This window comes from Tupaia chinensis, unplaced genomic scaffold (assembly GCF_000334495.1).
Source record: "Tupaia chinensis unplaced genomic scaffold, TupChi_1.0 Scaffold000597_1, whole genome shotgun sequence".
NCBI classification, from domain to species: Eukaryota; Metazoa; Chordata; class Mammalia; order Scandentia; family Tupaiidae; genus Tupaia; species Tupaia belangeri.
Window position 1 is genome coordinate 4,111,957 of NW_006160114.1, and position 16,451 is coordinate 4,128,407.

A 16,451-nucleotide genomic window follows, 5' to 3' on the forward strand; every position below is an offset into this window, starting at 1 on the left:
CTGAACAGAATCCTAACCTTTTTCCTGACTTTAAGTCTTAAGCAAATTTTTCTTAATGATTTTGATTTTGATTAATTAAAGCTAAAACTGCTTTTCTTGAAATTAAAAAAAATACATACAAACAAACAAATTAAAAACATACCTACTTAATGACCGTGTTAAGTTACATAGCCTCAGCTAGGTGCTATTTTACGGTATGTTCATTTTACTCACTGAGTTTTATGCCTAAAGTCAGACATGTGTTCATAGCTTTGTTTATATCAGCTGCACTTACTGTTGAAAGCATTTGGTTTAATTAAGATAGTTTGTAAATCAATAAAATGTGAAAAAAACATTCATATAAATATATCACTTATATCAAATTAAAAAAAAGTTTCATTTTCTTTTTGCCCTGTTGTACTTCCTTTTCTAATATCCTGGTGATGTTTAATGTATGTCTATTACCTGTGTAGCTTTATACGTTCTGGAGCAGGCTTGTATGTGTGTCTAGCTGTCACAGTTGTCTGATACAGTAGTATTTGGTAATTATTTTGAAAGTTCTTAATGTTGCTCTGTCTCCTTTACTTCAGTAAATATTGTTTTATTTAGTATACTGTTAATGAATTTTAGGTAATTAGAAAATAATCTATTATCCATATGTTTGGCTTAGGCCTTCTTCCACTGAAAAGACAATAATATAAATATATAGATAGTATTAATAATACAAATCAAGTAATACTTCGACTTCATTTGAATGGACAAAAATAACTTTTTGAAAAGTGTTTCAAAGTATTTTATTATAGCGATTGGTTTTGTATTAATGGTTGGGAAACATGTATATCAATATGCTTTGAGTATGACCTATATTAAAATGTTTATGATTATTTTTCTTATATGTTGTTAATAAATGACAGTTGAAAAATTAGCTTTTATTTTTTGTTATACGTTAGTGCTCTTATTAAGCAAGTGAACAAATCAATAGATGGAACAGCAGATGATGAAGATGAAGGTGTTCCAACTGATCAGGCTATCAGGGCAGGTCTTGAGCTGCTTAAGGTAAATATCTATTTAAAATTAAGTGTGTAATATATTATTTTGAGTTTGCTTCTTAAGTTTATATAATCTAGAGTGAAATTTTTTCAGTTGTCTTCAGTAATTTAGAAATTGCACATTTATCCTAATGTGTAAGCTGAATATTTTCAGTTTAAATTCTATAATCTAATCCAGTATTAATTAAAATAATGAGGTATAATTAAGGTGTCATTAGTGAGCAAAGAAGGTGCTAACCTTACCACAGATTGAGCCAAATTTTAAAAAAACTCTTTCATTTTTATTTTGTTAGATGAAGTATGCTACTACCTTTTGCTGATTATAAAAATAGCATTTCATTGTTAACCATTAAGAAACTATAAAACAAACATTCATAATCCCATCATACATTCTTTTGTTTCCTTTTAATCTTTAAAAAATGAGCAGTTTTATATAGTTGAGATCTGACTGAATATACTATCTTGTATCCTTAATTATTTTTCTTACTAATGTGTAAACAGATTTTTTAGTGTTTTTAAAAGACTTTTTCAGAATATTCAAAAAAAAATCTTATTTTTGTCTGTGATATTCTGTGTGCTTTTGATTACTTTGACTTGCCTCTACTTCCTAATCTGTAATGGAAATAATAATAGTACTTACTTTGTCGAGAGCTAAATTACATACATAAATTTTTTAGTATAATGTTGGCTCAAAATTTAAAAAATAATAATTTTTTAAAAATAGTTATAATCCCCTTTTGAGGTTTCATGGTGTTACTGTTGGGTTGATGGAAAAGTCATGACATATAATTTTCTATGCAAACTGCTTCATGACTTTCCCGACAAACCAATATTTTTCTGTTGTTAGATATTTAAATTTTTCTAATTTTATTCTTATAAACAGTACTAAGAATAATATCTTATATAAATTCTCCTGGTTAATGTTTTACTTACTTATTTACTTTGAAAACTTGAGTAATTAAAGAAAATTGACCTTTTTCAAAATTCATTCCTTCATATATATATAGATATATCTATATATATTCTATATATATAGATAGATATATGAAAAAACACATTTCTGTACAAAGAGAGTGTTCTAGTATGTATGTTCAGTCAGTAGTGTATGAATGCGCCCATCTCCTTAACCTTCTCAGATATGGATTGCTGTACATTTGTAAAAGATCTGCTAATTTAATAAGCAGAAATAGTTTTAATTTGCATAGTTAGTCCCACTTTCAGTATATTAATCGTTCATGTTTTCCTTATGGTGACTTCATTATTTTTATCCTTTGTTCATATATCCACTGACATCTTAGTCATCTATGTTTTTTATTGATTCGAGTGAACATTTTATTTTAATTTTTTATGGGACATATTTGATATACAAAAATTAAGTTTTCTATTAAATATAATAATGACACAAATCCCATTATAAAGTAGATAAAATAACTCAAATTATGTATTAAAAATACAATTGTAGTTCTTTAAGTATCCCCTACTAACTCATTCTCCAGGTATCATTGACTTGAATTTTGGATTTATTATTCTCTTACCATTCTTTATAGTTCTGTCATCTATGTCTGTATATATGCCTCTAAATAACATATCACTTATTTTGATTATTTTTGAATCTTACAAATATGTCATTATACTTTGTATATTTTCCTGCTTCTTGCTTTTCTTACATTCCATATTTGGTACTCATTATTTTATTATTTTTTAAAAATAATTATTTTGTTTATTTATTTTTTAGTGAGGTTTTTGGTATAGGGCATGTGCACTTGCCAGGGAGACAGAGACAGAGAGATAGAAAGTGAGAAATCACCCCCCAGGGGGAATGGCCACTCTGCAATCCCTTCTCCTCATTCTTCTCTTGGGGTCGTGGGCACATACGCACACGGGCCCAGTGTGAGTTTAAGCCACTGGGTGCGGGACTCGAACCGTGGTCGACTACATGGGAGTCCAGTGACATAGCCATTATGCCAACTGCTGGAACTTTATTTATTTTATTTATTTTTATCTGAGCAGAGAGAGAGACAGAGTGTGTGAGAGAGAGAGCACGAGAGAGGGGGAAAGTGAGAAAGCAAGCTGCAGCTCTGGAATTTGAACCATGGTCGACCATGTGGGAATCTAGTGCCCTTAACCACCAAGCCTCCTGCCGTCACCTCCCCCAATTGTTTTATTAAAAGGTTCAATAGTGTTCCGAAGATTTTTAATTAGTATTTTTAAAATTTTAAATGTAACCTATCTGAAATTTGTTTCAATAGTGTGCATTGGTGTGGGAGTGGGATTGAATTTGATTATTTTCCTCAGTAGCTACCACTTTTCCCAAGACTTCATTTCTATTGCTGTCTTTATAATTTATCACAGTTTACATAATCTGCATTCTTATACATTATGTGTCATATAATGATGGTTTTGTCAATGATGGGCCATATAGACAATGATGGTCCCATAAGAATTTTTTTTTTTTTTTTAGAGGTTTTTGCTATAGGGCGCATGCACTTGCCACACAGATGGAGAGAGACAGGGAGACAGAAAACATGAAATCACCCCCCAGGGGGTTGGCCACGCCACAGTCCCTTCTCCTCCATTCTCCTCTTGGGATCTTGGGCACACATGCACATGTGCTCAGTGTGAATTTTAAGCCACTGGGTCTGGGACATGAACCATGGTCTACTACATGAGAGTCCAACGACATAGCCATTACACTAACTGCTGGTCCCGGTCCCATAAGATTTTAAAAGGCTGTATATATCACATAGTCTAGGTGTATAGTAGATTATACCATCTAGGTTTGTTTAAGTACATTCTATGATTCCCCCTCCCCCCCAGTGGCAAGTTGCCTAACCACACATTTCTCAGAATGTATCTCCATTGTTAAGTGATGGATTACTGTATATGTGAGAGTCTAGTTATTGGTTTACTTTTCCTCTTTCATGTTTCTTATAATGTTAGTACCAAGTTGATGGGGTTTTTGTTAATTTTATGGTATCTTTTACTGTATGGTAAGTGTTTTACCCCTTCCTCAAGTTTACTTTTTTTCAAAAATGTCTTAGCCAGTCTCTTCTAATGAACTTTAAAAATAATAATTATTATTTAATTTAATTGATTACTATTTTTTAATTTACTAAGGGCACAGGTACTCCTCTGAGAGAAACAGAGAGAGGGAAAGTGACAAAACAAGCCACCAGGTCTGGAACTTGAACTGCATTCAGCTGTGTTGGGAGTTCAGTGACTTAACCACCATACTACCTGCTGGCCTCTCTAATAACCATTATTTAGAAAAATAGATTGCTTTAAATTTTCTCTTCATGTTCCTTTTTCCTACAAAATTTTTTTTTCCTACTCCTTCATTGTACTAAAAACCCAAACAGTAATCAAAATTCAAATTATTTTGACTAGAATTATATTACCTTGTAATTTAATTATGGAATAAATTACTTTTTATCATGCAGTCTTCCTCCACAGTATCATTTCTGTAATATGTTTGAGTAAGTTTTAAATTTTAGTTATAGTGCTCTCTGTTTGTTACCATGATTATTTTTGTATTGACTTTGATTCATAACATTTCTAATTTTTAACATTTTAGATTTATAAGGGTGAAAAGCTTTTGCAAATCATTTTGTGACTCCTTTTGTAGGTACTCTCATTTACTCATCCCATCTCATTTCATTCTGCTGAAACATTTGAATCACTCCTGGCTTGTCTGAAAATGGATGATGAAAAAGTTGCAGAAGCTGCACTACAGATATTCAAAAACACAGGAAGCAAAATTGAAGAGGATTTCCCACACATCAGATCGTAAGTTGACTTTATTTTGATAAGTACTGTGGGCATTAGAAGAGTAATGATCTGTTTATGTATTTATTAAGTGATAACTTTCAGATATTGAAGAAAAATTGTCTGGGTTATTTTTAAGGCTGTAGTGTTCAATATAGTTTCTTCTTTCCTGGGAGAAAGCATAGATTGATATTTTAGATTTCTGAAAGCATGGGATAAACATGGCATATCTCTCTGATGCGTTAGTTTAACAGTCCCTGGTATAACATAGGCTTAATAGTTCACGTGGATTAAAGGTACAGTGGAAAATTCAAAAAGAATTTCAGCAGGACTATTTATAGTATTCTTTAGTTTCCTCTGTGATTAAAGGTACCAGACCAAAAATTTTATAAGCAGTGCTTTATTTGACACAAGGAAGTAGAAAGCATAGGATATTCATCTTAAAAGTAGTGTAATTTTTTTGGTATTCCAATATAGCCAAGAATAGGAAATTGAGCTATTATCTAAGGACTCGCTAATGGTGATTGATTATTGTTCAAGAGTCTGTAATAGCTCAAAAGAATAAGTTTTCATTCTGTGTAAATCACTTCTTTCTTTTCTCTGGATATCTCTCTCCCCCTGTTCTTGGAGAAAAGATCATGGTTTTGATACTACCGTAGTTATATGTGGTTAGTTTCACCTGTTCCTTATCAATTCTAGCTTAGCCATCGATCTAGTTAGTTATAGTTGCAGGTAGCATGCTTCTTCATGCACAAGAATTATCTATACAATTCTTTATGTCTTTGTAATACTGTGGTTCTTTTCTTGAGAAAGAAATTATGGACAAAGCTATGTTTGGAATTCTCAGGTACAATTTTTGTTATTCTTGTGAATTAAACCAATTCTAGAAACTGATGATAAGTGCAAGATTAAGTCATTATTTAAATAGTAATTGGAACATGCCAGAATTTTGTAATAGTTGTATTTCTGGCAAGAGTATGACACTATTGTTTAGAATTGACTTTTTAATTTTTATTAAGTGGTTTTTGCCTTGGGGCATATGTGCTTGCTGGGGAGAGAGAGAGAGACAGAGACAGTGAGAGGGAAAGTGAGAAATCATGCTTAAGGGGGGATGCCACTGTACAATCCCTTCTGCTCCATTCTCCTCCCAGGATCTTGGCATGCATGCACATGTGCCCAGCATGATTTTCAAGCCATCAGGTCTGGCACTTAAATTGCAGCTGGCCATGTGCGAGTCCAGTAACATAACTGTTCCACCATCTCCTGGCCTCATATAACTGGACTTTTTAATTTTTATGTGACACCAGAGCCAAAGTATCCCTTTGCAATGGTGTTATAGCTCTTCTATGTAGATCAGAGATTAAAATTTGATTTTATATATATAGATATGTATTTATACACCCATACACACAGGCACATATATATTTTTTATGTATAAGTGAACATGTACATAACTTACATTATATACAAATACACATAAATATATATCATATATAAATTGTACATAATTATACCATTTACTGAATGTTTAAGAAATTGTACTGTCTCATTTAAATCTTATAAGAATTTATTGAAGTGTAGTTATTATCCTAATCTTTGAAGTAAGGAATCTAATGTTCAAAGAAGCAAATGATTTTAGGTTGCACAGCTACCAGAGCCAAGATTTGAATTTAGGTTTGTTTGGCTATAAGTCCTGTAGTATTGCATCCATTGTGGCATAGTTCTTTTCTTATTGATTGATTGGTTGAGATTTTTGCTATAGGACGTGTGTGCTCACCAGAGAGACAGACAGAAAATGAGAAATCGCCCTCAAGGGGGATGGCCAGTCTGCGATCCCTTCTTCTCCATTCTTCTCTCAGGATTTTGGGCATGCATGCGCATCCCAGTGTGTTCAGTCTGGGACTCAAACTGAGGCTGACCATGTGGGAGTCTGAAGATGTAATCACTACGCCATCTGCTGGCCTTATTTTGGAATAATTCTTTACTTATTAAAGGATTGTTTTAATGTGACTTATTCACTGAAGGTTTTTTATTCCCTTTCTTTTTTATTTTTAAGATTTCTTTCCCCCTTATTGATTCCATAAGTGAGAGAGAGAATTATAACACCCAGACCAGGATTGTGACACCATGCAGTCTTCTTACATAGGAGTGTAGCCAGTTCTTAAAATTATTTGATTTGTATGCTTAGTATATTTCAAATGCCTCTCATGAGAATTAGCTAAACTGATGCAGAATACTTTGTGTGCACATACTGTTCTTGATGAAGTAGATCATAATATAGTTATTCTTCTAGGAGAGAGACTATGAATACAGATTTTTTTTCTTTTAAATTACTAAGTTTGGTAAGTTATTTTGAGCCAAAAGTACAGTTAAGTGAATGTTGCTCAAACTATCTTCCCTGGAATTCAACAAGATAATTAAAAAAGGACAGAAGAAAAATGCATCTAAGTAGAAGCTACCACAAAATGGACAGTATTGAAGTCCAACCTATGTTCCTTACCAGAAAGATCAAAACTTATAGGTGAGGTAAAATTAGCAGGAGAATTGTGAAGGAAATATCTTTATTACTGAATTTACAGGAACAGAAAAAAATCGTGTGGTGAATCACTAAATTAAAATGATGATGGTGAGTTACGGGATTCCATTCTGACTAAACCTGTCTCTCAGGAGTCTGGCTTACCTCAGACTAGGTAGATGTACCAAAACTGAGGGTATATGTAGGGTATGATATACCCATAACTCAAGTGAAGTTGGTTCTTAACCTTGCTGAGAGTTTTAACAAATTTGGAGAGAAATTACACAGGGATAAAGAATTCGCTACTTTTAGTCCTAACTTCTCTCCCATATGTTATTTAACTGATTAAGCAATTATAGCCCAAGTTGGTGCTTTGATGTTAGATTTTGAAGAGACGTGTTCAGTGTTCAATCATTAGAGAGATTCTAACTGTGTTTTTGTTTAAATGGCAGAGCCAGAGGATTTTTTTTTTTAAGAGGTTTTTGCTATAGGGTGCGTGTGCTCGCCAGACAGAAAGCAGGAAATCACCCCCCAGGGGGGATGACCACGCTGCAATCCCTTCTCCATTCTCCTCTTGGGATCTTGGGCATGCACGCACATGCGCCTGGCGTGAGTTTAAGCCACCGGGTCCGGGACTCGAACTGCGGTCAACTATGTGGGAGTCCAGCGACATAGCCATTACGCTAACTCCTGGTCCCAGTTGACTACATGGGAGTCTGGCGACATAGCCATTACACTAATTACTGGTCCCAGAGATGATTTTTTTAATAGATAAATTAACAGAATAAAAATAAATAAACAGTCATGAAACTTATGTAAATATTTTATTATTCAAAAGACAAATTAGAAGCACTATTTCTTTTGGAGAAGTTTTTGCTATAGAGTGCATGCGCTCTCCAGAAATACTGAGAGAGACAGAGAGACAGAAAATGAGAAATCACTCCCCAGGGGGGAGTGGCCAAGCTACAATAACTTCTCCTCCATTCTTCTCTTGGGATCTTGGGCACACATGCACATGCACTCAGCATGAGTTTAAGCCACCAGGTCCATGACTCGAACCTCGATAGACTACATGGGAGTCCAGTGACATAGCCATTATGCCAACTGCTGGTCCCAGAAGTACTATTTTTTTTTTAAAGAATTATTTCCTTTATTTTATTTATTATTACTGTTATTTTAAAATTTGACTATAGTGAGACAGAAAGAGAGAGAAAGTGAGAAAGCAAACTGGCAGGTCCAGGACTTGAACTGTGGTCAACCATGTGGGAGTCCAGCACCTTTAACCTCCATGCCACCTGCAGTACACTGAGAAGCACTGTTTTCAAGAATTTTTTTAGAAAAAAGAAAGTCTTAGACTGTTACTCTAAACTGCCAGGAAAGTTAAACAGTAAATGAGATTAAAAAAATTAAAAATAACAACTAAAGAAGTTAATATGCAGAGTAAAGAAGAGCAAAAACATATTTGCATCTTAGGATATAATGTATTACAAGTAGTAAGGAGTAGAATAAGCAGTATAGAAGATGGAATCAGTAAAGTAGATATTGGGTTTGAGGAAATTGCATAAAATGTGGAGAAAATGGACAAAAAGTAAAAGTAGCTAACGAGAATGAATTGCAAATAGTGAAAAATCATACTTGGTTTCTGTGGAGTAGATAATGCAATAGTAAGGAAAGGAAAATATTTAAGAAAATAGTAATAGCAAACTTGTTTAGAATGAATGAAAACAGGAGTCTTGTTATCCTTAAGACTCATATTTTAGGAAAATATCCTGCTGCAGTTTACTGAATTTTCAGAGATTATAGAGTCAATTTCATAAACATCAAGGAGAAAGCATATTAGGTCATGTAATCAGAAAATAATGAGAATGACTTATTTTAAACCACATAAGATTTCTGAAGTTAATGATTTAACAGTTGGAGAGTTTTTGATGAAAAAAAGAATAAAATTGAAGCATTTCCTTGCAAACCCAAGTTGTGTTTGTATTAAATATACATGGACTTAGGAAATGTATCAACAATTTTATTATGAGGCCACCTTCTCTCTTTTGTTTTTGAGAATTTTTTTCCCCCCTTAGGTTGCAGGCACTGTGAGAGAAAGAGAGGGATGGAAACAGGAGCTGTTAGATGGAAAGTGAAAAATCACTCCCTGGGGAGTGGGGAAGTGGGAGGGAGTGGGAGGGGGTGGCCATGCACTATCCCTTTTCCTCCATTCTCTTCCAGGGATCTTGGGTGCACGCATATGTGCCTGCTGGGAGTTTCAGTGGGATTCCAGCAACTTAACCTTTTTGCTATCTTCTGGTCCCTAAGCTACCCTCTCTTTTCATGGATGCTTCTCTTGGAATTTAGTTTTGCTTATTTTCCTAAGTCTGGGTTTTATGTTCTTATTTGCATGTATCTTATTTGTCTTTTCCTATTTTTGTGTTCTCAGTATTTAACTTTTAGATATAACTATGCAAATATATTAAAAAAACCTGTTTTTTTTTAAAAGGATGATCTGTATAAAATTGCCTCAAGAAAGGGAAGAAGAAAATATAGTAGATTGCAAGTATAAAAGAAATTGAGAAAATTATTCTTTAATAGAAGCACCAGTAAAAATTGTGTCTTGAAGGATATATTTCAAGTCTATAAGAAACCAGGAATTCTAATTCTTTTTAACTGTTCAGGGTAGGGGGGGCAAAAAAGAATTCATACTTCTTTTTTCATCTTATGTATTTTTTTATGTGCATTTCATCCTCGTATATTTTTACAGTGTGCATAATTTTTTTTCCAGCATCGATATAGTGTATATTAGTCTGGTCAGTGATATTATCATATACATTATTATCATCATAAAACTTTTATTTTTGTGTCTGTTAAATGTTTTTTTCTCTTTTGCCCACTCTCATTTTTTAAAAAGAATTATTTATTTTATTTATTGTTATTATTTATTTCTTAATTTGACCAGAGAGAAAAAGAGAGAGAGAGGGAAAGGGAGAAAGTGAGCCACGTCTGGTACTCAAACTGCAGTCAGCTATGTGGGAGTCCAGTGCCTTAACCACCATACCACCTGCTGGCCCTCCTCACCCCCTATAACCTGGCCCCCTTTTTAGTGTCTCTAGTATCTACAGTTGTCCTTTTATACCTTTCAGTCTCTGAGTTTTTGCCATAGAGGGCAGACATTCATATTTATTAAGCAGGGATATACAGTGCCTCTCCTTCATAGTTTGGTTTGCTTCACTTAGCATTAAATATTCCATATTCATCCACTTTGTATCAAACATTGGGATTGATCTCTTTTTTATGGCTGAGTAGTATTCCATAATGTATGTGTGGTATTCATGTTCTTTAAAGTCAAGGTAACCAACGTGGATGCTAAAACCTGATCAAATATATTCCTCCAAAAGAAAACTAAGAGAAAGCTTACTAAAATACATTTTTGTATAAGTAACATATTAGCAAAAAGAGTTCGTTACAATAAAATAAGAATATATATTGTGAGGCCACTCTAGTGCATGGCTAAATCCTGTGTATAGGGACTGGATCACACATAGCTGACCATAGTTTGTGTTCTGACTCCAGCAGCTTAAAAAAATCACCCTGGATATGTGTGCATCTATGCCCAAAGTTCTGATAGGTTGGAGAAATGGAGGAGGAGGGATTATGTGTGACCAGGTCCCCATTAAAGGATGCTTCCTCTTTGGCAAGTATACACACCCTCTGGTAACTGAAAATAAAAAAATACAGATGTGGCCAAATATGGTAAATTCCAGGAATACAAAGAGTTTTGGTCTTACTAAGCCTACTATTTATTGGGTTGTCGGGTATGACACATTTTTGCATAGGAAAACAGAAAAATGCTTTATGACATTCCTGATGACCTGATATATTTGTAATTCATTATATCATTGAGTAAAAAGGAAAAGGTATACAATAGATAGTTTTAATAGATGCTGAAAAAGTTTCTGATTTTAAAAATCAGTCTATTTCTAATTAATTCCAGTAATGTAGAAATAAATGCCGTTATAATACAGTTATTTCTCAGATCAGTAGCCAGCATCATGTAATAAAACACTAGAGGCATTCCCAGTAAAATCAGAAACAATATAAGAAACTATACTGTCTTTTCTATTAATATCATTTTGGAAGCTTAGCCAATATAATTACATAATACTTAATACCATAACGGTACAGATGTTGAAAAAGAAGAAACAAAATTCTCATATTTCTTGGAAAATCCAGGAGAATCAGCTGAAACCCAACTTCAAAAAGGGTAGCCAAAATAAGTATATAAAAATTCAAGGCTTTTCTTATATATCACTAACAACTGTTTAGAAAATCTTATGAGAGTAAAAATTAGAAGACCTAGAAGTGAAGGGTAGAAGAAATTTGCAACCTTCTACTGGTGGATAGGGGAATATAATATTTAATAAATAAACTGGTCAGGGAAATTTAGGTTACTCCGTAACTAACTGACAAGTTATTTTGAAAACAAAAATTAACTTAGACTCTTTATCTTGATTTTTATATATATTTCAGATGAATTAAGGATAAGTTCTTGATTTACCTAAGATTTAAAAAATACAAAATGGATTAATGAAAGTATTAGTGACCAGTATGTTCCTATAACTCCTTTGATTATGAGAGAAAGAAGACTAATGCCAAGTTATAAATAAAATATTGATGGGTTGGATTATTTATAAAAATCTACTCTTTGAAAATAATTTATGGAGCCTCCACTTTTTATCAGGTATTATTCTGGGTGCTGAGGATGGTTGTAATGAACTTTGCCCTTATATTTTAGTGGAAGAGAATCACTGTCCAGATAAAAGCTCAAATCATGATATAATTCAGAAACAGAAATGGTACACTAGAAAGCTACTTCCAATTTTTATGATGTAGAAAAGGTTAATATTTGTTATGTATGAAGATTGTTCATGAAGGCACATCAAACACAACATTAGAGTACTAGCAAAGGGAATGAATAGGAAATTCGTAACAGGAAGTTCTCCAGTGTCCCCCAAATCACAAAAAGATGTTTATATAGTCAAAGGAATGTCAATAATGGGACCAGCAGTTAGTATAATGGCTATGTCGCTGGACTCCCATGTAGTCGACTGTGGTTTGAGTCCCGGACCCGGTGGCTTAAACTCATGCTGGATGTGTGTGCGAGCGTGCCCAAGATCCCAAGAGGAGAATGGAGGAGAAGGAATTGTGATGTGGTCATCCCCCCAGGGTGTTGATTTCTGTCTTTCTGTCTCTGTCTTTTTGGCAAGCGCAGGCGCCCTATAGCAAAAACCTCTCCAAAAAAAAAAAAAAAAAGTCAATAAAAATAATTGTATGATGTAACCAGTGTTAGCTAACATTCCAGTGATGCTCTGTTGGTGGGAGTATAAATTGATGCAAATTTAAAATGTGTGTAAGTCTTTAACTCTGCAGTTTCACTTTTAGGAAATTATCCCAGACATAATTAGAGAACATAGTCACATAGTCATTATATGGTCAGGGTCCCATCAGAGAAATAGAAATTGTACCAGGTATTTTAAATATAAATAAATTAACACAGATGTTTGAAGGATTACATTGGTAACTTGGAGAAATGAACTGCTAGACCCAGCTATGATCCCTATGGCAGGTGAGACAGTTGGAAAGAAGATGTGTACAAGGTGAGAAAGTCCTGTCAGTATCACCCAACTGACTGCCATGGTATGGCGTGGCCTGGGTGTTGCTGAGTGGCAGTAAAGCTACTGCTTTAGAATTGTTTTTAGAATGTCTAAAGAAGCTTGGTGTGTCTTACTGGGAAAAACTTACAGAAGACATCTCTCAAGTGAGTATGATAGGTATAGTTTGCAGATTTATAGCTTCAGGACCTTAAGAGTACATTATAAAGAATAGGCATAAAGTTCAGAAATAGCATGGCAGGTGTGTGGGGGGTGTGAGCACAGTGCAGGAGGTGATGTGGTAGTTAAAGTGGCTAGACTCACATGGGTGACTACAGTTCGAGCCCCAGACCTGACAGCTTGAATATCATGTCAGGCCTGTGTGCATGCGTACCTGAAATCCCGAGAGGAGACTGGAAGAAAAGGGATTGCCATCCTAGGGGGTGATTTCTCACTTTCCCTCTCTTTATATCTCTATATAAGTCTATGTGCTATATGGCAAAAACCAAATAAATAAATAGCACAGGGATGTATATTATTAAGTTTGTATCGTTTTTCTTTTTTTAAAATCTAAATGCGCATTAGTATGATATTTGTTAGATTATTTGGTGTAGTTATAAAGTAATATGTATGTGACTATTAAGGATAGAGTCTAGAATATTTGAAAAAGGAGGTGCTATACAACACTGCTGGGTGAAAAAAAAATGCACCTAATAGTATATATTTTAAATTTGATTAATTTAATAATTTGTATGGTATAATTTGTCTAGAGAAATTTTAGATAATATTTAATTTTAGAAGAGTATTTACCATGGGACTAGCAGTTGGTATAAAGGCTATGTCTCTGGACTCCTGTGTAGTCGCCCACAGTTCAAGTCCCGGACCTGGTGGCTTAAACTCATGCCGGGCGTGTGTGCGTGCGTGCCCAAGATCCTGAGGGGAGAATGGAGGAGAAGGGATTGCAGTGTGGTCATCCCCCCTTGGGGGTGATTTCTTGCTTTCTGTCTCTCTGTCTCCCTCTGTCTTTCTGATGAGCGCACACGCCGTATAGCAACCTCCACCTCAAAAAAAAAAAGAGTATTTACCAAATATTTGACAGTATATATTATTTTGAGGTAGTAAGATGCTGACATTTTTCTTTAATGTTCTAAATGTATTTTTCAGTTTGGTTTACATTATCTACATATATATGATTATCATGAGGGGGGAGATTTGAATTCGAACAAAGGAAATAAGTTTATTGTGAGAATAAGGATTTTTTTTTAATAGCAAAAGCAGCCAGAGAAGGCAATTGCTTTAATTATTTTTCACTAAACAGTTAAGTTTCATCAGAGTTCTTGAAATTTTTTTTTTTTTTTTTTTGAGAGGTTTTCACTATAAGGGCACGTGTGCTCGCCAGACAGACAGAGACATAGAGACAGAAAGCGAGAAATCACCCCCCAGGGGGGATGGTCAGGCCACAATCCCTTCTCCTCCATTCTTCTCTCGGGATCCTGGGCATGCACGTGCACGTACACGCACCCGGCATGAGTTTTAAGCCACCGGGTCCGGAACGTGAACCACAGTTGACTACGAGGGAGTCCAGCGACATAGCCATTACGCTAACTGCTGGTTCTCGAAATTGTTATTTTTTTTCATTTGTACCATTGTTTTGGTTTATTTTTGTTAAAACAAATGAGTATGTAAAACATTAGATAAATTAAAGTTTCTCATTAAATATGTTTAAAAATCTCAGATAAAGGCCAGCAGATGGCATGGAGATTAAGGTGACTGGATTCCACATGGCCTATTGTGCCATTCTTGTCCTGAATCCAGCAGCTTGAAAAATAGACTGGGTGTGTATGCATGCTCAAAATACTGAGAGGAGAGTGGAGAAGGGATTGCAGTGTAGCCATCCCTCTTGGGAAGTGATTTTTCATTTTCTCCTTCTCTCTTTCTCTCTCTCGCTCTCTGCCTCTTTACCTCTCTTCGGTCAGTGCAGTTGCCCTAATGCCAAATTAAATTTAAATTTCATTTAAAGTTGCTTCTTATTTGTGAAACTTAAAACTTTCTCTACAATTCCTGGAAAAGAGTTCATGGATGTTTATATTGTCAAACGTGATTTATGAGAAGCTAGGTCTTATCTGGTTTTTTTTTTTTTTTTTTGGAGAGGTTTTTACTATAGGGCTCATGTGCTTGCCTGAGAGACAGAAAGCAAGAAATCACCCCCGCAGGGAGGATGGCCACACCACAATCCCCTCTTCTCTATTCTTCTCTCAGGATCATGGGCACGCAGTCACATGCACCCGGTGTGAGTTTAAGCCCCCGGGTCCGGGACTCGAACCATGGTCGACTATGTGGGAGTACAGCGACATAGCCATTACACCAACCGCTGGTCCCTTATCTGGGGAGTTTAATAACTAAAGTAACTGCAGAAAATATCTCAGTGATATTCTTTTTTTTTTTGAAAGATTTTTGCTATAGGATACATGTATTCACCTAGAGAAAGTAAGAAATCATTCCCTGTGGGGTGACCATACCACAATCCCATCTTCTCCATTCTCCTTCGAGGATTTTGGGTATGCATGGACTTGCTTCTGACCTGAGTTTCAAGCTGCAAAGTCTAGGACTTGAACTGCAGTGGGCTGTGTGGGAGTCCAGGGTTTTAACCACTATGCCACCAGAGACAGAGAGAGAGGGAAGTGAGAAAACAAGCCACCATGTCTGGGACTTGAACCACAGTCAGCCATATCTAAGTCCAGAGCCTTAATCATCATGGTACCTGCTGATTCTGAGTGTGTGTGTGTTTTTAATATTGTGAACACATGGCTTTACGTATACTTGTGCTTCAGTTTGTTTCAATGATCATACTCATTGATGCTCAGATTGCCCTTTCTTTAATCCTAGAAGCCTATTTCAGTGTGGCCCTGAATTTTTCAGACAACCCCAGTAGTTTTTGTCATTTCTTTGCTATCTGGTATAGATAAGATGTTCTAGGCCCATCAGGTACATTTTTTGCCCACAACTGGAATCACCCTTTTCTCCATAGAGCCCCTTGATTCCTTTTAATGGAAATGATATTAAGAAATCAGGATTGAGGAACCAGCAGCATAATAGTATGCCACTGGACTCCCATATATTCGACTGCCATTCTAGTCCTGGTCCTAGTGCTTTAAAACTCATGCTGAGCACATGTATGTGCATGCCCAAGATCCCAAGAAGAGAAGGGATTGGTGTGGCCATCTTTCCTGGAGGGTAATTTTTTTGCTTTCTGTCTCTCCAGCAAGCAGTGCATGCACCCTACAGCAAAATACTCTCTTTTTTTAAAAAAAAAAAAAGAGAGAGAAAGAAATCAGGATGGGGCATACTGGTGTTGTGGTAAAGGCAGCTCGATCCCACATGGCTTACTACACAATTCCAGTCCTGGATCTGGTGGCTGGAATAACATGCTAGATGTGTGTACTTGTGTGCCCAAAACCGAGAAGGGATTGTGGTATTACCTTAATGGGGTGGGGGGGTGGGGGAGGG

General features: G+C 35.3%; 1 protein-coding gene across 5 annotated transcripts in view; it reads left to right on the top strand.

Moving 5' to 3' along the window:
- PDS5B (PDS5 cohesin associated factor B) overlaps positions 1-16,451 on the top strand; it is a 226,504-nt gene that overhangs the window by 154,501 nt on the left and 55,552 nt on the right. For all 5 annotated transcript variants that reach the window (XM_027775693.1, XM_027775694.1, XM_006158446.3 and 2 more), the window contains exons 18-19: positions 930-1,035; positions 4,654-4,814. In XM_027775693.1, the coding sequence (XP_027631494.1) occupies positions 930-1,035; positions 4,654-4,814 (267 nt within the window). The remainder of the gene's footprint in view (positions 1-929; positions 1,036-4,653; positions 4,815-16,451) is intronic.